General features: G+C 39.3%; 2 protein-coding genes across 3 annotated transcripts; both read right to left on the bottom strand.

Moving 5' to 3' along the window:
• Positions 1–614: 614 nt before the first annotated feature.
• Positions 615–16,308, bottom strand: micall2a (mical-like 2a). Of its 2 annotated transcripts, none has more exons than XM_050070116.1 (17): positions 16,049–16,308; positions 14,856–14,904; positions 13,442–13,583; positions 13,086–13,252; positions 12,007–12,134; positions 11,405–11,914; positions 11,079–11,263; positions 8,818–8,872; positions 8,232–8,431; positions 6,096–6,203; positions 5,845–5,909; positions 5,540–5,663; positions 2,807–2,909; positions 2,440–2,513; positions 2,240–2,354; positions 2,069–2,115; positions 615–1,975 (listed from the first exon to the last, which is right to left on the bottom strand). In XM_050070116.1, exons 1-17 carry the CDS (start codon positions 16,189–16,191, stop codon positions 1,896–1,898), a joined length of 2,295 nt encoding a protein of 764 aa, XP_049926073.1. In that variant the 5' UTR covers positions 16,192–16,308; the 3' UTR covers positions 615–1,895. The 2 variants fall into 2 exon arrangements, with proteins under 2 accessions (XP_049926073.1, XP_049926072.1); XM_050070115.1 differs by having other exon boundaries at positions 12,007–12,137; positions 16,049–16,307.
• Positions 16,309–20,011: 3,703 nt separating this feature from the next.
• On the bottom strand, positions 20,012–24,117 carry si:dkey-43p13.5 (homeobox protein unc-4). Its single transcript, XM_050069282.1, has 3 exons — positions 23,654–24,117; positions 23,197–23,354; positions 20,012–21,941 (listed from the first exon to the last, which is right to left on the bottom strand). Exons 1-3 carry the CDS (start codon positions 23,892–23,894, stop codon positions 21,519–21,521), a joined length of 822 nt encoding a protein of 273 aa, XP_049925239.1. The 5' UTR covers positions 23,895–24,117; the 3' UTR covers positions 20,012–21,518.
• Between the last annotated feature and the right edge of the window lie 2,350 nt (positions 24,118–26,467).

The raw sequence follows: 26,467 nt of genomic DNA, 5'->3' as shown, positions 1-26,467 counted from the left end.
TTGTTAATGCTTGTCGCTAGGAGCTTGGCAAATCAGGTCCCATTCCTGTTAAAACCATGTATTAGACACCCCCCTGACACTAAGCCCTCGCCTTTGATTCTTAATTGCAGAAGTGCAAGCATTTGCAGTAGATGGGGCGCAAAGCTTTAATTAACTCTAATATCACACATTCAGTCTCGACTGTCACCCACATCACGCGTGGCATTTTGTACCAATATCATCCCCAACTCTGCTCAGCTAGAAAGATTGTGTTCCAAGTTCATGATCACAATTTCATGCATCTCAAAATGAGGGATATGTAGTTTATAAGTAGCTGCAATATATTGACGCTGGTGAATTATCTTGATGCCGTCCTGAAAAAACCTTTTTTAAAAGCACACACTGATGCAGCTCTGTGATTACGGCTTTAATGCAAAGGAGCCGCAGCATTGTTGGTTTCTTACTGAAAGCGACGTCTGATCTTGGCAGTCGTTGAATCAACAGTCATTGCTGAAGCCTGTAACATGGGAAGTGGAGTGATAAAAAAAGTTCAAGGATGTGTTTAAATAGAAAGATGTGTGCCAAAGGAAGCTGTTAAGTAAATAATTCAACCTCTCGTACACACTAATCTTCAAAGGATTTATTGGACTACAGATTTCAAGTTTAAAAATGCTATAAATAGAGTACAAGTACATAACCATCCAATAACACTGTAAAAGCAACATTACAGTTCAGTCCTTACAAACACTGTGAATGCCATTTTTACACATGAGTGACTCCACACTACGTTTGAACATTTTAATAGCTCAGGTACGGAGCATTTCTGATGCAGATATTAGTAAAGAGTAATGTTTAATTAAACCCGGTTTGAAGATAAAGAGCTCAATACAACCTATAGTTTATAAGCCTTCCCCGGCCATAAGCTACTGCTCTACCTAATCCTCTTTCACATAACATTATTGCATCAGCACAGCTGAACATTTTTGCAGCATTTATAAAATTAGCAAAGAAATTAACTGTCCGTACTGTGGCAAATTGGATTTCCAAGTTCTTGCCTTGTGATACAGCATACCCAGGCTGCCACCTACAGTACAGTGTGAGAGAGGAACTGCACTCTGCAACATGTGTGGCTCTCCATTTTACACTCCACAGCCATTCAAACTTAATTGTCAAGGCTTTTTTCTCCTGCTAATATCCTTACAGGAAATTTGTTAAAATCCATTATTAAATAAATACTGAAATAATTTCATTTGGGATCAGGACTGTTGAAGGATTACACATTTATTCTGCTCATTCCTATTTGCATGTGGAACAGCCAGTGTTCCCTCTGTAATAAGAAAACCATGATAGCTTGTTTTTTCAACACCCAACGTCCAATTTTTTTGACCCAGTGCAAGCTGATGTGCTGAAATTATTGATTAAAAAACTCATACCAATCATTCAATAAATATACACAATGTTAACATAACAAACATACCAATGACTGAAGGAATTTTTTCTTGTGACACTCCCCTGAGCTCTAATCAATATAAGGGAACCGCTTGCAGCTGCGACTGCCACGTAATTAAACACCATTTTCTTTTTTGAAAAAACTGTGAAAAACAATGAAAAACACGCCTTGTGAAAAAAAGCAAAGACTGAATCGTAAGATATTTAGAAATTCTCACTTCACTTGAATAACAGCAAAGAACTGAAGGTGAATGTTGAACAAAAATAACACATTTTACGGAAACATCTAGAAAGCAAACACTTGATTTAGTCCAATATGCTCCATTTATTTAACATCCCTCCATTTGCCCTCTCATTAGCACACTATGTACTGCAGTACTTAAATATAAAAACCTTAAAGCACATTTCAAATCTCTGGTCATAACACATAAAATACAGTAATGCAAGTTTAGTAAAAATTGCCTTGATCACTCCACTCGTCTTTTACTTCTTCGCCTGAACAGTTTTGAGATGGAGGATTTCCTCTTACTTTTGGCTTTCTTTACTCCTATTCACCCAAAAAAAGTGCATATTAGAACGATGCATTCAAATTGGACAAAAAATCTCATCTAAATCAAAAAGCATTTCGTGCAATACTTACCAAGATTTTGCATCATTTCATTCAACTGCTGATCCTCCTCCACTTCCCTGAAATTAATCAAAAATAAAACTCTAGTTAAGCATTTTGTCTTGTTTGCATATCAAGTTGTTATTACTCTGCATTACTGATCCCATCACTGTAAAAAATTAATCCTAAAATGCATCGTGTTACCTCCGCCTGTCTTCATCCAGACCCTCCACTATTGCATTTCTGCCGTCCACAATCTCCACCAGCCTCTGCATCAGCTTCTTCTCCCGCTGCTGCTCCTCTCTGGACTTTAAATGATCTGTGATACCAAGTTGACAGACTTTAGAGTTGGGAGAAGCACGTTAACAGAGCTGATGTTCAGAGGAGAGTCTGTGATATCTTACCTGGCTTCTCCATCAGCCTGCGAAGTTCCCCCTCCACACCTGGCTGCTGCTGCTCCAGCTCCTGAGTCCTGGCTCTGACATATGCATTCAGTAATCAGGTGTGTAAAAATGTAAACCTGGTTTATTATGCACATCACATCCATCCCCAAACTGTTTACAATCTAGAACAAGCACATTTGATTTGACAGGTAATGCATTTGAATTATTTCTGACATTGTGTAAGTGTATAGGAATAAAAAAGACAGGCTTCATACTTACACCACTGAAAACTTATTTTATATGATTAGAAATAAAAGTTAAACACAAACTACAGTTAAAGAGAATCAGTTACAACCAAATAGATGTTTTAAGCTATAGAACAACCCACATGTACACAAGCTCCGACTCCTTCCTAATGTACATCTGCTTCTTTCGAATCAGGTTGAACCAGTCGACCATCAGTGGGTCCATCAATATGTCTCCCTCCCCCTCTGAAACACACAAAATTTTAAATGTTACAGTATTACAGTAATACCCTGAGATACAATCTGTGACCCTTTATAACCTTTTATAACGGTCAAGTTCTACATATCGAGTGGAGATTAATGAACAAGTTGTGGTTAATTAATGTAGAAAATAATAAACAACTCCAACGCCTGTCAACCCTCTAGAAATTTCTGTAAGAAAATGTGCATTTATTATCGACTCTGACCAACTTCCGACTACAGTTTAATGTAACTCAACTAAATGTTTATGACTCGCACTTCAAAAAAAATTTAATTCTGCAGGGACAAATTAAGCTCAGAGATTTCAGACAGCAGCATTTAAATACAGTTTGGCTCTGCGCTCTCCTGATATCACATAATGCAGCGACCGAGGTTAAAGAGCAAGCTGTGGAATAATTGTTTTCATTGATATTATATAATTTAATTGTTGTTTAAAAACAAACAGACATCCTTTTATTTAATATAACAATCAAGGAGCCCCCCTGCTCACGCAGAATCACAGCTCATTTTATTTTCACCAGATCAACTCTTTGTTTCCACATGACTGTATTAGTTACACAAGTAACACAGTAACACATTAGGGTTTTTGGATATTTGGCTGATATGCAGCAGGGTGCAGGATTGTTGAGATGGAGGGTGACTCACCTCCTGGGACCATGTCAACACTTCACTTTAGCAGCCAACGACACACAGCCCTGCACCTTCAGTGTCTTAAATCTGATACTTTAAACTTATTGTCAACACAACTATCATGTGCTGCAGAACAAAGATATGTTCAACAGTTAGGAATAAAATGCTGTTAACATAGACTTCAGCATATAACATAACCTTCCTTAATCTTAATGAAAGCTTGGGTGAATAATCTATTTTACACTGCGCTCAGTTTATTTTTAAAAATACTGAATTAAACGTAATATGATTAGTAGAAAAGACAACAACTATTTGTAATCGATTAATTGCTTCAATCAGTTTTCAGTCAAAATTGTTAATCATTCTCTGGTTCCAGTTTTTCAGATGTGAAGATTCGTTGCTTTTCTTTGTCAAATATGAAGATAAAGTATCTACTTTATCTTAATCAATAGTAAAAATAATCATTGGACAGTCTCTAGCATCCCCATCTATAATATCATTCCTTATCTACACCCCAGAACATTCTCTTAACTAACTGCGACTAATGACAATTTTAATTTTTGAATAATCTGTTGATTATATTCTCGATTAATTGCTTAGTTGTTTGGCCTATAAAATGTCAGTGTTTTCAAAAGCTCAAGAAAACATCCTCAAATGTCTTGTTTTGTCCAAACCCTAAAGATATTCAGTTTACTGTCACATAGGAAGAAAGAACCAAGAAAATATTCACATTTAGGAAGCTGGAATCAGAATTCTTTTACTTTATTTCCTTTAAGAATTACTCAAATTGATTAAACAATTATTAAACTAGCTGGCGATTACTTTAATAGTTGACAGCTAATTGATTAATTGATTAATCATTGCAGCTCTAGTCTTAATATGCAAGTTTTAACATGCAGGGGGTGAAGAGCAACACAGAGGGAATACATGATGAAGCACAGATTTGTCTTCATCATTTATTTAATGATGATTTAGAAAAATCCAGCAGGAATTGGCTTTAATTTAAGTATTTTTTCACCCAAAGTACAGTAAAGCTTTGACAGAGACAGTGATTACTATATAAATATAAAATGTTAAAGGCTGTTTCAATATTTCCCCAAGGCAGTATTCATGGCCCACCACTGTTTTATGATATACACTGCCACACAGCTCAGACCGGAATACCTGAGAAGGTGGATCAATAGAGTGAATATTTGCCAATTAATCCATCAAAACACACACCAAAGCCACATTTATAATAACCACCAAACGGGACAGGAACTGAGGACAAAACAGTCCACATCCTGCCGTCACCAGAACAAACGTGATTTTATTCTGAACTTAAGTGTCAGGGTTTAGTTTTTACGATGACAAGTTGAGAAGTAGATGATCTCCTACGTGGTGTGCAATTGATGTCAAATTCTGGCCAAGCGATTGCATGCTCAGGCTTCCTGGGTGGCGAGCTGGGAGAAAAAAAAAAAAAAAAGAACGCAATCGACCAGAATATATATTACTATACCCGAGTCATGTTGACCTTGAGCAAAGCAATCAGGCCCCCTACTCCCACTTCCTCAAAAAGAGAAGCAACATCCCTGTGGGCTGTCTGTGCCTCTCACCTCATTTGGCTGCAGAAACAGTAATAGAAATGGCAGGTAAATCCCCCCCCGAACACACACACACACATCGAGCTCCAGCTGATGGCTAGTGAATGTGTGTGTCCCGTGTGAAGCAACCAGGATGCAACTCTGCACCAGAGATGCTCTCCCTGAAGCAGCAGTGGGATTTAGCAGTTTGCACAAATACAATAAAATATCAAAGTCAAGGTTATTCACTGCAAGAGAGCAAAACCGACCATTGCATTGGTGTCTTCTACCCAATAGGTGAGTGTTTATTTTCAAAATTGCAAAGCTTGTTTCTGACTTCAATTTTGTGTGCGCGTCTAAACAAGGAAAAGGAAGGTAGGGAGGAGATTTAGTTGCAGAGGAAGAGCGACAGGAATAAAGTACCTTCCTCACAGCAGCGGAGTTTCTTTTCCAGCTCCACACCCTCCTTCTCCAACTGAGCCAAATTTGTCTCAATATCATTCAAGTCCCTCTCAATCTGCTCCGCTGGAATATGATAAGACTTCACCTGATATAAAACAAAGAGAACTTCAGAGTCACAGTTAAGTATAGATAACTTTAATTTGAAAATTCCTACTTTAGACACTTAAACGTAAAGAAGGTCGTCCATTTTTTACCGGGAATATAATGAAAGCATATTTGTAGAGCTGTTAATTAATCTCTTAAGAGACTTAATGGAGGGAACTTACAGAGGGTGACCTCATTTCAGTCCTGGAGGCGTTGGTGGGTGACAAATACTTTCCCTTTTTAGCACCTAAGAGGTAGATAAAATAGGATTAGATAGTCCTTTCATGGCAGCTTTTCAGAAAAGCATTGTCACATATGACTTCACCTGATTTATTTTCAGTGAAAAATGACTGCTCATATGAAATCAACAAGATGGCTGAGGCCTTGTACGTGTGGCTTTGATGATGACATTTTTAAAAACCTGGGAACCAACCTGACGGATTTCCGTGATTGGCTGGAGCAGTCGTTGTAGAGCTAATAGATTCCACAGCTGGCCGTCTGGTTGGGGATTTCACAGGCGAGTGACTCCCATGTTTAAAACCTAAAATAAGGACAGGGAGGTTTACACGCTGGAGATCTGCAGAGTTCAATCTGCTGATGCCTTTTTGTGTTTTAGCAGAAAACAGCAGAAAATAAAAAAAGACTACAAGAATGTAAAAACATAGAAAAGCTTTGTTTTTAGCAATGCAAGTGGTGTGGCAGTATGGCAATGTTAGTCTGTCTATCAGTCAGTCAACACAGAGTATAAAAGAAATGGACACAGACAATGTGGCATCCCACATTGGTTCAAGAACTGCAGTTTTGAAGCCTCTATTCTGACATTTTGACTGTCACTATCTTGATTTTTTTGGAACCATAAGTGACCACATTTGGATGAGAGGGTGTAGATGTGGAGGAGCAAGGGGTGGATCTGACTGAGAGCCCAAGGACACTGCTGTGGTAGCAACTTGTCAGTCACATTGTAGCCACGTCCTTCTGCAAACCCTACTTTATCGTCCAGTTTACTCTAAATAGGACCATAATTTACAAAATGAACATCACGCTTTGCTAAAGAAAACTTAAATCTAGCAATTGAGACTGTAAACTCATTGGAAAATGTTTACTGAGATAATAAATCAAGTCAGAAGTTGGGCCATTTTCGCATAAACATCTATACAATCAGACTTCTTTCTTCAATCAGTGGAGTGCCTCCTGCTGGCCATTAGAAGGAATGCAGCTTTACAGCACTTATTCATTGGCATTGCTCTTTAGACCTGGATATAATCCGTTAGTCCACCACAATGTTCATTGATGGACCCCAAGGGCTGAAGTCAAATTACTTTGGTTGTCCTCTGACTTTTCCTCTTGTGCTTCCATGAGGTTGCCATTTGTAGTTTTGTCTGAAATGTCTCAAACTACTAAATGGATTTCCATGAAATTTGGTACAGCTATCATGTTCCCCTCAAGATGAATTGTAATCACTTTCATTAACCTCTGACTTTTTCTCTAGTGCCACAATGAGGTCATCATAATTTTAGTTGTCCAAGACTTCACTGTATCCACACACTTATGATGTGTTATGAATAAGCGCTCCTACCGGTTAGGTTACGTTTAGGAGAAGAATCATGGTTTGTGATGTGACAACGTGACATTACATATGTGTCACCTTATTTAGTATAACACAAAGTTGATTTTCTGGTTTAACATGGGACACAAACAACTCCTACAGTTCAAAGTCCTTTGTTTGATGGACCAATCCATCAACCCCGACCACCCTTCTGTCTGTCGTCCTCCTTTGCTCCCATCATTTTATGGAGGACAGCCTGCAGCACATAGCTCAGAGTCTGACTCAAGTCCAAGTCATGTGACTCGAGACCACATTTCTGGCACTATAAGCAAATGTTAGCATACAACGCAGCTAAACTAAGATGGTGAACATGGTTATGTTTAGGCTTCAAGCTACTATAATTGATATTTTCATCATAAAAACTATCTACATGATGATGTAGAAACAATGTGAAAGGGGTTGCTTGTATTGATGAACCCACGGAGAATTATCAACCAAATCTGCAGCTCACCTTGGCTTTATGGAGCCTTATAGTGACTTTCAGCTCATTGTTTAGTTGTTTGGCCAAAAATTAAACTTAAACTCTCACTACTCTCATAGCGTTACTTTCAGCCACTGCATTCAGCTGTGCATTCAGCTCACCATGCACTACCTGTTCAGAATCAAACACCAGGCAGAACAGTTCACAACTAGCTGGTGAACAAACATAGTGGAGCATTTATCCAATAAAAAGTCAAATATTTCTCTCAGAAGTTGGTAAAGAAAGCAGTGCTAAAATAGGATGAATATTGGACTTACACTTAAAGTCTATTTAACACAGACATGATATATAGAGATACAAACATTACACAGCTGAATTGTATCTTCGGACAAGCTGAAAAATAGTTACACTTACTGTCTTCTATGCCACAAGAGTATAAATTCTGAACATGGAGCTTTTTACCCAGCACTTAAAGTCCAAACTGACTCTACTAGACTCTAGTAGACAAATATATCTTATTATAATGTGCAGACGGGACTCACCAAGGTTTCCAGAATCAAGCTGAGGTTTCTGGGGAGACACTTGCCTAAAGTGTGCAGGATCAAATGGAACAAGGCTAACTGGAGTTACCCCAGGTGCTGGAGCCGAGGGAGGCCTTGTTGCACTGAGGGGGACATTAGATGAAGTTGTAGACATGAATCCAGGCTTATGTTGCTCAGTAAAGGCTTCAGCTTCGACATCTCTGTGAGAAAGACACAATGAAGTGAGTCTTTAAGCGTGTCACCTTTTAAAAAATGGTGTAAAAGTACATCATCGATCTGACAAAGATGTACTTAAGGCTGAAAATAAAGAGTAAAAAATATAAAAAACCTCACCTTTTTATTTTGCAATGATAAAAGGTGAAATGGAGGAACCAATGCAGGGATTAGAAATAAGAGTGTTCGAAGAGGGAAAGTTAAGGCTAAAGCTCACTGATTCTGCATTCTGGGGAGTGAATAAGCTGAATGTCCAGGGGTGTTTAAAGACAAATCTTTCAAACATCATTTTGTCCACCTGTGTGACCTTCCCACCGACGCCTAAGTGAGTTATGAGGTAATAGTGAATATTAGGATGATTGAGGATACTTACTTTAAACCTAGCTCAATTTTCACAGGTTTGAGCTCCATTTGCCCCTGGACTGGATCTGTAGACAAATGATTAAGATGGAAAGGGTTGAATAAATGACTTATGAGAATAAAAGCATGATGGCAAAGGAAAGCTTATCCTACTTCATCTGTCACATGAAAAACTGCTGAAACCATTCTCAATTTCAAAACTCGGGACATTATCATGAGGATTTTTATCAGACGCTAGGCAGTAGTTCTAACTTATACTGCGGGGCATACACCCCCAAATATTCATATATGCTCAAAATGTCCCCCCACAATGTAGTGATAAACTATAACCACTGCCTTGCAGTTTTTATGCCTCTCTGAACCAGTCAAGTAAACAGTAAACATTGTTTCAAATATGAAATTTCTGCAGAGAAGCTACAAACTTTAAAACATGGATACTGCAAACACATATTCAACCCAGCAGCACAAAAGATCTATACAATCAGCACAGTTGCAAGGTGAACACCAATTCAGTGTCTGACCAAATGTCTCCCCTTCTGATCCTGAGTTATGGCATTGAGTAATGGCCACAAAAGTGTTGTTGCAGAACATTATGACGTCACAGTAAAGTTGACCTTTGACCTTTTAGATATAAAATGTCATCACTTCGTTTCATTCTATTTGTCATTTATGTGAAATTTTGCCATAATTATGTATGAATTCTTGAGTCATGGCCAAAAACATGTTTTGTGAGGTCACAGTAACCTTGATCTTTTTAATAAGTTCATTGCTGAGTCCAAGTGGACGTTTGTGCCAAATTTGAAGAAATTCCCTTAAGGTGTTCTTGAGATATAGCATTCACGAGAATGGAACAGACAGACGACTCGAAAACATTATGCCTCCGGCCACAGCTATAACAATTATGGAGGCCTAAAAATATAAAGAAAAAAAAATTGCAACACTATTAAAGGCAACTATGCACCACCATCCAATAATACTCATAGCAAATGTTATCATAAGCATAAATAAACTTAACAAAGTGCCATCATTGCCATTATATTATTATTTTTATTACTGGTTCTGGAATTACAGTGCACTGCAGTTCTGCATGTGGTTTGTCCAAGTGGTGTTGCCATACCCCAGCAGAAACTGTTGACTGTTTGACTGCTGTTGGTAGGTACAATCATTGTCTAACACTGTACTCTCCATTTCATTACTTTCAAATGTATTAAAAAGCGTTAAACTAGAATGTACTATGGGTGCAATGTAGGCTATGTCACTGTTAAGTGTTATAGATTTGGTAAAGTAAACTCAAAATGCTCTCAAAAGCTCAATTTAGCTGTTAAGTTTCTAAAAATTTCTCCTGTGGGGAATTCCCTAAGGACCTCACTCAATGGTTGGGTCGCAGAGGGTGCAGATTGAAAAAGGTCCCCCAGGGTTGAATGGGCACAAACAAATAAAATATGTTGAGTTTTTTTTGTTGGTAATTCCAAGTCCCGAAAAGGTGACAAGCAATATTATTCTCAAAAAATGTTCTCCTGAAGGCCCCTCTGCCCCCCAAATGCTAAATAGGTGGTATGGCCCTGATGTGACATCTTCTTTATCAAAGAAGTGTACACTCAAAGCAGTTACACATACCTGTACAAGTCCCTGTAAACAAAACACTCCCTGGACTCATCTCCATGTCACACTCACCTGAACAGCTGATAATGAGTGCAGCTACTGGTTTATTATCTGATCTCTATAACAGTGCACTAAAGTAACTGATCACCACCTGCATATCTGTACTAAAGAACCAAATTATGCTCTAAGCTGTGTATATCAAACAGATAATTTCTAAGTAAAATCTGACAAGAGGTGATCTTGATTGCAGTAATATCCATGGTCAATATGTGGTCCATATTAACAGGCAACATAATTACTTCCCATGATAGGGAGACTTCTATAAAAGACGATAATTTGATGACCATTTATATAAAAAAAAATGACAGTAATTGTGTTTCTGTCTGAAAAACTGTCAGGATGCTGCACCCATGCATGCACATCCATCCAAAGAGAATGACAGTTCAACTATGAAACTTTATTAAAAGTGTGAAACTGAAATTAAAATGTCAGTATCCAGCATTGCGCTAACGCACCGGCTGTATAAATAGGGCAGAAATGACAAAAGGAGCTTTGTTTTCTATGAATGCGTTCTGAGACAGACAGAGAGAATGGTGGTGGTGGGGGGGGGGGGGGGTTGTTGGCTAGATGTCAAATAATGGATCAAGAACAACTGAAATGAATTTAGCTTGCCTTTGGCAGTTGTGTGTACAGTTGTTGGCCTTGTGTTGTCTTTGTTGATGGCCTTCAGACATGGCGATTCCTTATTGTTTGTCTGGCTGGTGGAGGGCTGTCCTGCCCAGTTTCCTGCTGGGTCTTGGCTGCATTTATCTTTTCTCAAACCAGGCCTGTCAGCTGAACTTGGCTCATCTCCAAACCTGCAGTGAGAGGAAACCCTCACCATTAGCCTTAATAACACAAGTCATTATGAATCCATACAGACGGTGGGAAAGACTAGAAATATCCAAGTATTAAAGAAGAATATGTTTGTGGCCAAAGAAAGTATACAGTATAATCACCGTATCTCTGCTGATCGGACGGTGAACAGGCGTTTGTTGTTATTGTTGCAGTTTTCCTCGGCCAGTTTCTTTCCAATGTTTGTCCTGGCTCTGCTCTTCTCGTCATCAGGACTGAGTGGGACCTTTTGCCTTCCTGAAACACTCAATGGCTCGGTGGGCTTCCTGTTACCTGTTGAGGACTCTGTGACTGGCGCTGCAGCCTGGAAAAACCTCTGCCGGGCCGTCTGGGTCTTGTGGGCTGAGGTCGTCCAGGACTGGGAAGGTGGAGGAGGACTGACTGGCTTCAGTGGGGCTGTCAGTGGGGCTGACAGCACAGAAGAGGGGCGTGGTGCAGGCTGGGTCTGGCTGGCACTCTTTAATCGCCCAGCTGAACTGGCGGATCCATTTTTGATCACAGTCTCAGAGGGGGAAGGTTTGCAACTGTTGTGGTGGGTGTTACAGATAAAACTGTCTGGATTCTTCCCAGGTTTGTAGCCTCCTGCGTGAAGCACACTGGAGCATTCGCTGCATCTGGTGGAAGTTCATTAACATGAAAATATTAATACAACAAACACAGTAATTGACAGGAAGGTATCAACACATGATATAGATTAAACTCTTACTTGAAACAGCTTCTGTGAAAGAGCTTGCCTTCCACAAAGTGCCGCTGAACCAGATGAACATGGCTCTTGCATGCAACACATTTGCTGTTGAGAGTCCCACTTTTGTTGGCATTTTCTGCCAGAACCGTCTTCTGTGAAACAAAATTTAAACTGAGGTTATGCTATACCCAAAAAAAGTTACCTTATTTACGTTTACCTAATTCACTTAAAAGGAGCAGTGTTCAGGATTTAGTGGCATCTAGTGAAGAGGATTGCAAATTGCAACCAGGTGAAACCTGTAGCTGGTTAGAGTTCCTTAAGTGATCGATGTCCAGGAGATTTTTACCATGAGCTGAATTATTTGCAGAGGTCTCTTCCTCTCCAAAACAAATAAACCACATGATTAAAACCAGTAAAGGCACTAAATAAAGCAGTTTCACATTACAAATCAGTGTTCATCCAATGCTGTTATGCACATTGGAGACAGGCTGATAGCCCAGCACCTGCTATTGTGTGCTAACTTTTTTTCTCTGATCATTTAAGATCCAAACGTTCAGGAGGTTTTTACCAGGAACTGTATTATCTGCAGAGGTCTCTCTTTCTCCAAAACAAATGAACCCAATGATTTAAACCGGTAAAAACACTGAATAAAGTAGTTTAATGTTTAAAAAAATGTTTTTTTCTATGCTGTTCATCGTGGAGGGGCTGCCAACTACAATGGCTGACACGAAAATGTGAAAACGCGAATGGCTCTATCTAGAGTCAGTGTTTGGTTTGTCCATTCAAGACTACCGTAGAAACATGGCTGTGCAACTTGGCAGACACCATGGAGTAGGACCTGCTCCCTATGAAGATATCAAAGGCTTATTCTAAGGTAATAAAAACACAATTCTTATTTTGAGGTGATTATACACTAATGAAAACACACTTATTATAGCATATTCCATTTCTGCCAATATATCCCTCTAAATCCTACACACTGGACCTTTACAATAAACAAAATCCTCTTTGTCCTGACATATGATAAATAAAAAAGCAATTGTGGAAGACAAGAAAGACAAGAAAAATGTTTGATGATGTGTTCTGACATGAGTACTGACCTGAACAGCAGCTCTGGACAACTTGGGTGATGTCTGAGCTGTGAGAGTAGAGGGTGAACGATTCTCAATGGCGGTTTTAGACACAAAGGTTTTGGCAACCACTGGGAGATTTTTCTTCTCTGATGGCTCCTCCTTGGAGCCCTCTGCTGGCCTTTTTACACCTCCCACTGAGGAGAAGTGAAACATTATCAGTATCAAACATCCCATTACAGCACAGGAGAGAAACAGTATACTTCAGCATAAAACTGAAAATAAAATATGTAAGGAAAAGCCCTGAATTTGAGAAAATATACACTGTTACAGCTTAAATTTATCTACACTGTTGCTAAGGATATTTGAAGCAGCCGTATTCTCACTGGGTGGACGTCCTTTGAAGTAGTTGTAGTACTGGGAGACGTAGGTGAGAATGCTCAGCCTGTCTGGGATCCTTAAAGCCACCATGTCTTCTGCATCTAACAAAGCTGGAATCCCCAACATCTCCTCTGCGACCTGAAAAGCCTTCAGATAAAAAGAAAAAATGACATAGTTTAACAAACAGCCCCTTGACTCCTGCCAACATTTAATGTCAGTTTATGATGCACCAAGTAAACACACATCCAAAGCATTTTTGCCCTATAAAAACACAGTATTCACTGGGCACAGTAATGTCAGCGCCTACAATTACAGCATGCGTAAAAATGTCAGACAATACAATCTACTTTAAATAGACTAGCAGTATTCTGTGACTAGGTCCGGAGAGATCTGGAAAGGGCTGTATAATGAATAGCACACTTCCTGTGAGCTTGCAGGGATAAGAAAGGGGATGGAGGGAGCAGGATATCGGGGCATTGTTTAGGATCAGCACGGACATGCTCATTAAATTTAAAGCAAAGCTTCGCTGAATACCAAGTCTGCTGATATAAAAGTAGAGCACAAAAGAGAAAGAATGTGGGTTTTCCTACAAACACACACAGACAATTTCTTATGTAGCATCTTGTGAAATAACCACTGGTAACAGAAACATGACGCTATTCATAAAATATAGAAGAGTGTGAATTACATACCATTCACATTCTCATGTTTCAGCACAGGGAGCATCTTTAACAGTTGATCAAAGCTAAAACCTGATGAAAACACACTATCCTGTGGCCACAAGTGGGGTTTAAAGTTCTTCTACTTGCGTAATATTTAAGCATAATACAACGACAGTGGCTTCAAGTGAACTGTCATCATGAGGATCGAGTGACAGAGGACAGCAAGCCTCATTCAAAATGAATAGCTTGAGAGCCTCTCCCCTGAGCTCAGGTTTGTTGCTGACACTGCCAGCATCATCCAAGACAACTAGGAAGTCGTACAGAGTGCAAACCGTAGCACTGTAGGGCCTGTATCCCTCAGAGGAAGTTGGTAAAATGGAAGAAGACTAAATAATGGAGCGGCCCATGCTGTGCTGTTCAGGTCATGTGGGGGTTAACAAAATAAATGAGGTCAAGTGGACAGAAGCTGAGCAAAGATACAGAAAGTTTGATAGGAATCTTGAGAAGTGGCACAGAGATGTACTTTCCACCATGGAAGCTTAAACTGCTCTGCTGTTAAAATGTTGAAACAGCTAAATATTTAAACAATCTGCTGCATAAACGCTAAGTCGAGAACAAACACTGTGTATCTGTGGATGTGCCATCGTGTGTAAGGGGTTAATGAAGTGCATGTTTTATGCTGCATCAGATTTTGCAGCTCGAGTTCGAACTCTGCTCCACTCAACGTGACAAAAGGTTCAACAACTTGACATCTCACCAGTCTGTTGTTCTCAAACACATCCTCTTCTCTGAGTGAGTCATAGTCTCTGGGAAAACAGGAATACAATGAACAGAGAAGTGAGACATGCTGGCGGAAAAAACTCTTATAAATAAGGATTTCACATATAAATAAAACAAAACATAAGTATATATTTAAAACTAACCAGCATAGAACTTTTAAGGCATTATCCTTCGTACACATAATAATAAACTTAATTTCTATTCCGCTTTCTGAACCAGAGTTTGTCGTTTAAAATGCTTTAAAATACCATGCAATATAACAAAAATAAAAAAACAGAAAAAAATCATACACAGAAAATGCTATAACAGAGATAAAACAAAGACAATGCAAACAAACAACAAATATGATAGATCTCCCTATGATTAACCATAGGGAAGCCCATTTCTGCCAGTGTGATGAAAATAAAAGGTCCTGTAAGTCACTTAAATGAGAAACTTTCTCCAAATTATGAGTTAGTATCTCAAAATAATGAGAAACTTTATCAAAATAAGGACTTAGTATCATTTCTTCATCCATTACTTTAATTTTAAGACCTGTTCAAGACACCTTTTATCCAAATTTAGGACAGATTTTTGGACAAATCATGTTTTAGTTGTTTAAATATCGTAGGTAAGCATTGCAAGTAGTAGGCTATATATGTGGTCTCTTGTGCAGGGTAAGTGTCATGTAGGAATATGGTTATTAGAGTGAACTAAGTCAGGCTATATAATGCCAATAGTTAAGTGCAAGTATGAAGTAAAATAACAGTATATAGTTTTTCTTTTAGATTGGTAGAAATGTGGACTTTTACATAGAAAGGCTTCACTCATTTTCACAAAAAATAAATTAAAAAATTGATAAAATGTTTGTAGTAGTTAAGACCTCAAAAAATCAAATCTAGGACTATTTAATTACTTTTAAGGCCTTGTAACATTGTTTATATACTAACTAAACTTTTTGTTTCATTACATTGGCAGAGATGGGCTTCCATATAACTAAACTAAAAGAACCACTGAAAAAGATATGCATCAAGATTACCAAAGAAAACAAAATAAAAACCATCTAAGGTTAATATGTACCAAAGACACATGTGTGTCCAGCTGCCCCAGGAGGCAACAAAAGCCTACACAACCAAATCCCAGCACAATTTCACATACATTATAACCACCTCTTCAAAGTTAAATACTCACATCAGGTCCGGTCTGTACTTGTGTATAAGCGCACAGAAAGCCAATCCATTTCTGAAGGAGGTCGTCATGTTGGTGATGGCCACATCTCTGTAGCCGTCACACTGTATTTTACACCACTGCTCCAAAGCCTTGATGGCAGCCATGCTCCCGGCGCGACAGACAGAGACGCTGTGCTCTCAGTAGCCTCCAGACAAAGTGTGCAACAGGCTGAGGTCTCAGCGTGGAGGAGTCAGAGGAAAGAGAGATAAAAACAAAGTGTCTCTGTTCGAGGTTTGACCGTGAACTGCGGCGCTGCAGCTGCGTCCTGTTTCCGTCTTTTACCTGAATGACAGCCGGGGCGGCGGGACGGAGCTGGTGGTGTGCGTTTCTCCGCTCATTACACTAATTGACATGGACTGATGGTTTGTAACGACAGTTGAGTAACACCCAGACAGAGAGGTAAATAGTTTCTCTGGTGATCAGATTTAATGCACTTTTTTTGCAAACTCAATTAATGCAGAGTTCTCGGTGTGGTGTACAAAACATTATTGCAGTGTCATTATTTAGTAGTATGGTCATATCCAAATTTGGTCAGACCTATAGTATGTCTGTTATTCCAGATTATTTCTGAGGAGTCATAATGACTTAGTACAGGCACAAATCCTCAGAAGGTCTTTAGTATTCTCAGATACCACTACCCCTGTAGACCATGTTGGACCATGTTTTTTTTTTTTTCATAATTTTGATATGTACCTTTCAAGAAATGGATGATCATAACAAAAATANCATATCCAAATTTGGTCAGACCTATAGTATGTCTGTTATTCTAGATTATTTCTGAGGAGTCATAATGACTTAGTACAGGCACAAATCCTCAGAAGTTCTTTAGTATTATCAGATACCACTACCCCTGTAGACCATGTTGGACCATGTTTTTTTTTTTTCATAATTTTGATATGTACCTTTCAAGAAATGGATGATCATAACAAAAATATTTCGTACAGCAAAATACAACAAAAAGTGATGAAACTTATCAATTAATTTACTTACCCTACCAAAGAGAAAAGCACAGTATAAAACCGCTCTGGAGATGATGGTCATTTCTCATGTATTTATTGTAAAACTAGAGTCTATGGAGACTTTTAAAGGTCCAGTGTGTAGGATTTAGTGGCATCTAGTGGTGAGGTTGCAGAACTGAAACTGCTCCCGTGTGCCAAACATGTAGGACAACTTTGGTGGCCAACCCGGTCTCACTCCAAGTTGTCGAAATCTGGTGCTTGGGCAATGACTTGCGGTGTCAGACACTGAAGAAAAAAGCCGACCTTTCACGTCAACATGATATGCGGGCGGTCGCCATTATAGTTTAACAGCACTTGGCAGTGTCAGGGGGAAACGCTACGGGACAAGGACAAAAGTTAAGGCTCGAAAGTCTGAATAGGGCGGGTGGGAATTATGGTGGATGGGTCCAACAAACATCGACTTTCACTCCAGAGAGCGGTGTTTGCATCCTGTAAGATTATAAAGCCAAACCATGTTCTTTTTTTCCTAAACTTAACCCTGTGATATTGTTGCCTAAACCCAACCACGTGTGTTAGTTGTTGGAGGAAAAGAAACGTCAATTTGCATTGTTGAACTGACGTGGTGCGTTTATTTTGAAAGAGACAATATGTAATTGGTAAATTTCCTGTAAAAACGGAAGTGTATTTTGAAAGACGACAATGCATGTAACAGGCAGAACTCGACACAGCATCCCAGAACGTCAACAACCAACGCACCCAGATAACCTTTCACGTCTGGACATTCTGGACGCGGAAGGTCCATGACCAAACGTTGATATGTGACAAGGTCAGAGTGAGAATGTGTTGCGATGGCCAATGCAAAAACGCTAATGGCCCTGTTTAGATTCAGTGTTTGGTTTGTCCGTTCTGGGCTACTGTAGAACAACATGGTGGACTCCATAGAGACCTGTATAAATGGCTCATTTTAAGGTAATGAAAATTTAATGATTCTTACTTTCAGGTAATTATAAACTGATGAAAATATAGATATGTAGTTTATAAACCATTTCTGCCAATAGATGCACCTAACTCTTACACACTGGATCTTTAAATACAAAGGTTTAATGGGCAGAAATGTCACACAGACACCTTTTTAAAAAGTTACTTTTACTTAAAATAAAATATGATGGTATGCTGGCACAGTTCCAGCCATCACATTATTAAGAATTGCTGCACAAAGACAATAAAAGTGGTGCAATAAAGCAAAATGTGTAAACTGAGGAATAAAAGGCCTTTTTTATATTGCCATTTTTAGTCTCTTTTATACTTTATTTCCATACTTTATATTCATTCTGTATGTAATTTACAACATTTTAAAAGTGGATGGGTCCAGTACTGCTTTCTACTTTCTGAAAAGTGCAGGGGTCATGTCCCCTCTGACCCCCCATTTATTAGGCCCCTGCTAAAGAGCCACTATATTGTCCTGTGACAAAGGATGTTGCTCTGCTTTTGTATTGCATGTAAAAGGTCTATTGGAATCTTATTTTAGCTATTATTTCCATAATATTCCATTATATGGACATTTACAATCTTTTTTTATTTAATGCTTCCTAAATTCATCTTTCAGGGGTCCTGTTAAAGGAGGAAGATGCTGTAGGATTTCTGAAGTAATTAAACACCAGACTTGTTATCTCAGCCAGCATATCGAGGTCAGTGTGCGGTATGAGAACCAAGAACAGAATCTATGACATACATTTTTTTACCTCCGTCATCTTTGTGTGGGGCCTAATTGGGGACTAATTGAGGCCAACTATTGTCATATAAGGATTCCGCCCTAATTAGCCCATATTATGGTGTCCCACCATGTTTTAGGGAAAAAGTGTAAGTTGATTTCTCTGCAACTTTCATAAAGTAAACTGATTATGAAGAATTATAGTCGTAAAGTTTGTTGGAGAAATCTGTGGGAAAGTTGGAGGAGTCCTTCCACCTACTCCACATAATGAGGAAACAAAACTCTAATCTTCCAGCGTGCTGCCCTGATCCATTTAGAAAAGAAGTTTCAGATTTGACCCAGTGACCTCATCAGTGAGTGAGACCAGAGCTGAACTTGAGTCGCTGAAATGCGACCTTCACTGACCTCATTCACTGCAAGATATAAATTGTTTATTATTTGTCACGACAACAGGGTCTCCAAAAAGATTAAGCAGAGTAACACACCTTTGGAAGTTTCACTATGGTCCACACATCAAATAAGATGTGTGTGACTGCAGTGCAAAAAGAAATGTACACATCAGCTGGATTTGAAGAACACATATTGTTCAATGTATGTTGCCTTGTCTGAACTATGAGTCTAATCGATCCTGTCTGAGGACATCTTCATGCCCAGAAGGGGGCAGCGTTACACTGCACTGTTAGAGGACAGTCTCACCACTCTAAACCTGTGGTCAAATGCATTAACAATGCATGCAAACAGGCAATATCATTTCCATATAGACATATGGAGTAAAACCTTAACTTCAACTAGAATTACGCCAGCACATAAACTATACAGTGTGTGCAATCAGTGTAGTAGAAAAGACCACCTAACCTGACCAAGTCATGACCATGAGACCAGAGTGTATCAAGACCGAGACAAGACCAAGACTTTGAGGGGTTGAAGTCAAGACCAAGACCACGGCAGTGCGAGTTCGACATTGCACGACACACTTGCGATAAAATGCGGAACATGCAAACTAAAGTCACTCTTCAAAATTATCTGAAAGATCCACATTACCATAAAAATACCCATAGAAAACAAATGAAGATTCCTCTTCACCTCTTATAGCCACACTCTATATATGTTTGTGTGTATAAGTGTACTGTAAGAAATGTCTCAAGAAAATAATCAAAAGGAATTGCAGAGGTGAATTTTACATGTGTGATTTTTTTTCTTTGTTTCTATGAGCAAACAAATACAAACACTAAGGAGCTGAAATCAACTCCACCATTTTTATTCAACGCTCAATTTTGCACAGGAAACTTAATGATGTCCTGGTAGTTGTGGTCTTGACCAGTCTTTAAATAAAATCCAGAGTCCTCTTTGTCTGAGACAGAGTAAAAATACGTTCAAGATGAGATCTTCAAAAACTGGTGTTGAGACCGGTCTCGAGACCAAGACCAATCTCCAGTACTCCAACACTGTTACAAACAGTCAAAGTTATGATAAAATGCAGTGTTACCATCCATTACTTGAGTCATCCAATACTATTATTATTTATTACTTGCTTAAATTAACTTGATAATTTATTAGTTCATTTGATGTTTTAACCCAGTATCTTCTCATGTTCTGTTTTGACAGTACGATGAAAAATACTGTGTGCCATAGTTGAAGACACACACATGGAATTATAAGATGTTTTCAGACTTACTGCTGTGTTTGTTTAATAAATGTAATACATGAGACTCACTAATAATTCACCCTCATATCACTCAGATTAATTTTGTCTGCAGTTTAAAGACAGTTGAGATGCCGTCACAACCTGAACTTAGCAGAACAAAAAAGTTAGATTGGTCACAAGCAGATCAAGGATCATTATGTCACATTTTGTGACTTCATAATTTATTTTATGAACTATTATTTCATCCTGATATTATCATTTTCCATGAGTCTCAACTTTTCGTCTCTTTTGATCAACAGCTCTTTATGGAATGTGCCTCACTATCTTTGAAGACAGAAGAAGTCAGTATATTATGTCCCTGATGCATACAGTTTAAAGAAAAACAGACATGTATCATATATACAGACTCACTCGTCATGATTTCATTTTTCAGTTATTTCCATTGTTTCCTGTGAGGACGTGTGGCTGCACGCAGACATCCTGTCTGTCTCTGGAAGTAGCCCGAGAGGTCAGGGATGAGTTCGTCATTAGTGAAATCATTTAGAAATGATCTGACTGTATCCGATTTCAGCCGTGCCCCGATAGGCTGATATGATAAGACGGCAACATTTGTCACTGTTATCTGCTGATGACTGACCTGTATACAGTGTGTGCCTTTCAGTCACAGTCACGACTTGTTGAAAACGGCATTCAGAATATAGACAAACATAAACAGCACATGCGTGTGAGACAATCAGTCACTTGTTAAAGGAATGAAAAATGGCAGGGTACAGAGTTTTTACAGTTTTACACTTGTATACGTGTTAACCACCCAAACTTTAAAGGAACTTTAAAAGCTCTGTTTAAATAAAAATGTCCACAAAATGTCAACACAGAGGTTAACTGAAATGTACCATGAATATAAGATTGAAAATAGTGCGGCAAGATAAATACTTGTTTATAATTTGATAGAAAATCACATAGAAGATTACAATAGTGTTTTATACTGCAGTAAATCTTTAATCAATGAAGGCTAAATAATAAAACCCCTCATCCCAAATAGGTTTAAAAAATATTTTCTTGCGTGTTCATGGTGTCTAAGCTGTTTTATTATCTTTACAAAAGGAAAAAGGAAAACTATGAATCATTGTGCATGGCATCATCTTCCTGTGTTTGTGACTGTGTGTCGCCTCCTGACATGTTTACTGTGCTGTGGATCTCGGCCTCGTGTTCTCTGGCTTTAGCCCTTAGCTTGGCGATGCTGCAGGAACGGAGCTCCTCTGAGCTTGGCCCCTCCGGCCTCTCCCACTTCCCCGACCTCTGGGTCACAGGCTGCATACATACGCTCAGCACAGCACTTGCAGCTTTTGTCCATGGATAGTTCTCTCCTTCCTGTCGTCTTTCCCAGTGCTCGCCGTCACAACTTTCCGTCTGCTGTTTTAAATTCCTGCTCGTTTTCTCAGATGTTTCATCATTGTCTCTTTTTACATAAGGCCCTGCAAGCTGACCCTGGAGTTTCAGCTGTCGCCTCATCTTGGCACGGCGGTTTTGGAACCACACCTGAAAACAAATGAAGGAAAAGTAAATAGAAATGACGAGGAAGCATGAATAAACTTCTTTTTTTTTTGTTAACAGTGTAACAGCAACTCAGTAAGTCAGTCAAAGTTTTGGTACATGACTCACCGACTTTGACGTAACGTGCAGAAACATGATGGACGAAAGTAAATGTTTGGTTGATGCTCAGAAACTATTAAATAATTCACTTATTGCACATCAATTTTTAGCTCAAATGTAATTTGTAATGCGGTATGCAGTATGCGGTATGTTAACATTAGTTGCAGAGTGACCTAGATTAGTTAGAAAAGTTATTTTTCAGCTCTATCCCTGAGAACAAGTCAGGTAAAGCAGTATTTTAGTAGTTTCAGGGATTATACGTATGAAGAAACAGCTATCAGTGTGTTGTTTTAAAGCTCTGAGCAATATAAAACAGCACATCTTGTTAGTAGCGTCTGTGTTGTTTCAAAATTCCAACTTTAAAGCTCTTGAACACGCCAAAGTCAGAAAAACGACTTCCCAACTCGGGATATGGGACCATCTGAGGAGCATGTGAATGCAGCATAACCTGTATTCACACTGTTTGAGTACGTTGAGAGTTGAATTTGAGGATATGGTTGATATGGTTGATATGTTAAGTCAACTGACACGACTGTATGTTTAGTAGAAGAGTTACAGGCTGCCGTAATCATTCCTCCCATCTATGAAATGAGATATCTCCTATCTAAAATCCCTGTCTGACACAATTCCAATCTTGTAATACAAAAAAAAATCTATTTATTTATTTTAAAGACAACTTTTAGAAGATATCCGCTTCATTCGACTATCTCCAACTGTGCACTTTTGCACAGAAAGTGCTGAAATTTTTTAACCCCTATCTCTAACAGTGTAGCTGTGTTAGTAAGGAATCTCCTCATGGCCAGTAGACAAGCAGAAGTACTGAAAGTAAATGACTGTGTCAATGTACATATTGGAATGTGAGTATATCTCAAAAAGGTGAACTGATCCTTTAAAGCTATGTTGCATTGATGACAGAAAAAATAATTTCCCAGACACCTTTTCTTTGCTGCAACATTATGCATCTTCCTGAAATCTTGAATTAAGAAATGTGTGTGGATTTAAATGTTATCACTCGACACACGTGGGACTGATGGACCTGCAACAGAGTCGGTAAGGCATTTACGCACTGTACATGAAAATTAATATCAGCTGAACGAGTATAAGGCGAACATTTCCAGGAGGAGTTCAGAGTTCCAATTACCTGTACTCTGGCCTCGATGAGGTCCAGTCTGAGGGCCAGGGCCTCCCTCATGAAGATGTCTGGGTAGTGGGTGGTCTCGAAGGCCTTCTCCAGTTCCTCCAGCTGCCAGCTGCTGTAGTTGGCCCGTGCACGACGCTGCTTCACTGGCCTCTGTTCATCTGGAAAGCACAGCGCGAGCACCAATTACACAATCGCCAACGGGTGACAAGGAACTAATGGCTCTAGATTGGATAATTAGCACAGCGATCATTAGCTCCACTTTAACACTGCTTGATAATTGATTGTTAGTTACGAGCTGTTAGCCAATCTTTTGTAAACATTTACACTGTGATCAGATGGTGCATGCTGACTGTCTTAGAGACTGTGGTCAAACTGTGCCAGTTTGGCTGCGCACTATCTGTACCAGTCCAGTGTTAACAGCCCCTTTTTGGCCACAGCAGCTGCAGTTTGAACTCACCTATGCCCTCTGTGAGCGGCGCCATCCCCACTGCCTGTGTGGCCAGGAGAAAAGCTTCCTTGCGTGGCTCTGGCTGCAGATAATTCCTCAAGGATTCATAGCTGATAAAGGGCCCTGGGATCAGAATCTGAGGTTGAGAACCCAGTCTGGTTGGGAAGGCAGGGAAAAAGTGAGCTGCAGGTGAATGGAAAACTGCAGGCAAGAGAGTGGATACCAGCTGCCCTGGGCCAAACATGTCCATGCTGTTAAGAGTCCAATACTAAGCGTCAGTCCACTGCAAAGGGCCACGTTGACTCCTACAGGGATACTGATAAAATGGTGAAATGCATCCCAACATCCAGAAAAACAAGAAAAGTTATGGTTGTCCACTAGATGTATCTGTCCAGTTGGTTGTTAAAGCTGCTGTGTGGGTCTGAGGGGCTCAGCGCAGGTATAAGGTGTTGCCTGAGGAGTAAAGGTAACGCTTGAGTAGCGGAGGTGGTCTCACCTTAGCTTTCTGTGCTTCTCCTCCAAATCCTCTCCCCCGCCTTTCCCAGTCACATGACCTCCAAACAGACAGCAGGGCTTGGTTTATAGGACGGAGGTGAAAATCCAACCTGTGATTCATCTCTCAGTGGATTATCAGTATTACTCCGTCAGTGTTTGCTGTATTCGTCATTGCTTTCCAAACCACAATCTGTTCCTTACATTTTAGTGATAGGATATATGTCCCCTGACTTTTCCTCTCACTGCCTACCTGGGACAAGTTGCAACATCTTTGGCTTCTGAAATTTCAATCAGTGAGATGGACAGGAGCTCAGTGTGTGGAAAGTCACTTGCGAAGATGAACATGTGTGTGTGCTCATATAGGCACGTTCGACCTAAAAGATTTGCACAACTCCTATCTGACCGGTTTAACAGTTGTCAAATATAATAAGAACAAATTACTGCAAAGGACACGTAATGAAAACACAGGTTGTTCACTCCTGTGGGATGAAAACAAGAACACAAGCGGCAGACCCTGAACAGCAGGTTCCAGGATAAACACACTCCTCCTGACAACAATGAGACAAACCTGAAAGCTCATTTGCTGAATGTTTTGAAATCCCTCCTAGTAACTTTGTGTTTACTCCATTGTTGATTTAATTTTATTGTTTTTTCTAAAGTTGTGACAGGCTGTGCAAAATTATCATGTCTGTCAATGAGTAGAGGCAGCGCACACACACAAATCCCTTCTTTGCATGACAGTAGAAATCCACTAATGAAATATTAAAGGGGAATTATTAAGCTCATTTTCAGGTTCATACTTGTATTTAAGGCTTCTACTAGAACATGTTTACATGCTTAAGTGTTCAAAAACACTTATTTTTCTCATACACAGGGCTTTTCTTGGTTCAAAATGAGGCATAGGTGCTACTGTCCTGGTCATGTGCATGCACGTGCATGTGTACCGTAGCTCCGGAGAACACTTTTTTACAAGGAACATCTTTTTTTGGTGCTGCACATTGTAGAGTCCCTGCACACTCGTCTCACAGCAAGCTGCACATTGAGAGCAACATTATTTGTCCGGCTCAGACGACGGCTTGTTCTGGTGGAAGTTAGGTTGTAGCTCGTTGTTCACTTTATGTCAAAGTGTCATTTGTGTTTAAACAACATTTTACTTATGAGTTATTGAGCCAGGAAGATAAAGTCTGTAGATATCTTTCCAACTTTATGAACTGCACAGAGCTGCGTTCACAAACATTGCCATTTACAAACCCTGACTGCCATTTGCAACCGTGTTTGTAAGTGCCAGCTGGCAATATGAAACTAGACCAATATTAAAACACCAAACAGCAGGGACCAGAAGACTAATAATGACCTCATCGACTTTGTTTTGCATTAATAGGGCAGGTGCCCACTTTGCTGCGGTCAAGCCAAAAATTGATGTCTCTTTCTTTCTCTTTGACACTTTTGGCAGCACCTTTTCTGGTGCATTGCTGATTAAGATAAAGTGCCAACACGTCAGCGTTATGCTGCAATTGCAGCTACAAATGACAGAACTCCAACAAGTGTAAGGCTTGTTAGAAAAGTGTTTTCCCTGAAGACAAAACATCAGATTTTTTTAAAAAAAGCTGAGGCTGGACAAAATTTGATGGAGGTGGTTGCCTCATAATTCTCTATGCAGGAAAAACCCTCATATATTGTCTATACTGCAACACCAGTCAACCCTCATTCTGAGACAATCCATTTTAGAGCCTGTCTCTTTAGGCCCGGACATGTTCTAGCTGAAATATGATCCAAAAATCGGGCAGACATTAACAACAAGTTTACTGGTTACCCTACCGTTAGCTTGTAGCTACATGTAGCAGTGTAGACTACATAATGTAGCACTAGCAGTAGCGTGCCTGGAGCAGATCACTATATACGTAAAAACCTTCACAAGCTGACGTCCTCTTATAGCTAAAGCAGAAATGTTGGAAACAGAGTATTTCGAATAGTTTGAAGCCTGAGGTTTTTACTCACAGCGATTACTTTTACATACGTACAACATACAACTTTGGCCATGTTTAATATAAACATCTGACACTGTAACACTATATAATCATGACAGAAAGTAAGGAAAAGCGTAATAGGTTCCCTTAACACAAGGTAAAGCAGGTATAATGAAAATGTGACAGCTGTAACATTGGCAAATGTTAGAAGCTTTTTTAACCAAACTTAAAAAGAGCATCCCATTTAAAATGCAAAATACTTTATATCCTAAATCTGTGACTGTACAGTGGCTGTTTAATAAATGTTTCATTAAAAGGACGAGCAAATTCTGTAAAACAAAATAATGTAAGGACGTTGCCC

The sequence above is a fragment of the Epinephelus moara genome, chromosome 18 (genome assembly GCF_006386435.1).
Source record: "Epinephelus moara isolate mb chromosome 18, YSFRI_EMoa_1.0, whole genome shotgun sequence".
Classification (NCBI taxonomy): domain Eukaryota; kingdom Metazoa; phylum Chordata; class Actinopteri; order Perciformes; family Serranidae; genus Epinephelus; species Epinephelus moara.
Note: the sequence above shows the minus strand (reverse complement) of the source record. Positions and strands in the feature narration are given on the sequence as shown.

Coding starts and splice junctions, on each gene's coding strand:
- micall2a (XM_050070115.1), bottom strand. CDS start 16,191: ATGGCTGCCATCAAGGCTTTGGAGCAGTGGTGTAAAATACAGTGTGAC. Junction 6,204..8,231: donor GCTTGATTCTGGAAACCTTG/GTGAGTCCCGTC, acceptor TCCTTATTTTAG/GTTTTAAACATGGGAGTCAC. Junction 5,664..5,844: donor CTGAAATGAGGTCACCCTCT/GTAAGTTCCCTC, acceptor GTTTTATATCAG/GTGAAGTCTTATCATATTCC.
- si:dkey-43p13.5 (XM_050069282.1), bottom strand. CDS start 23,894: ATGGACATGTTTGGCCCAGGGCAGCTGGTATCCACTCTCTTGCCTGCA. Junction 23,355..23,653: donor GCCGCTCACAGAGGGCATAG/GTGAGTTCAAAC, acceptor TGTGCTTTCCAG/ATGAACAGAGGCCAGTGAAG. Junction 21,942..23,196: donor TCATCGAGGCCAGAGTACAG/GTAATTGGAACT, acceptor ATTTGTTTTCAG/GTGTGGTTCCAAAACCGCCG.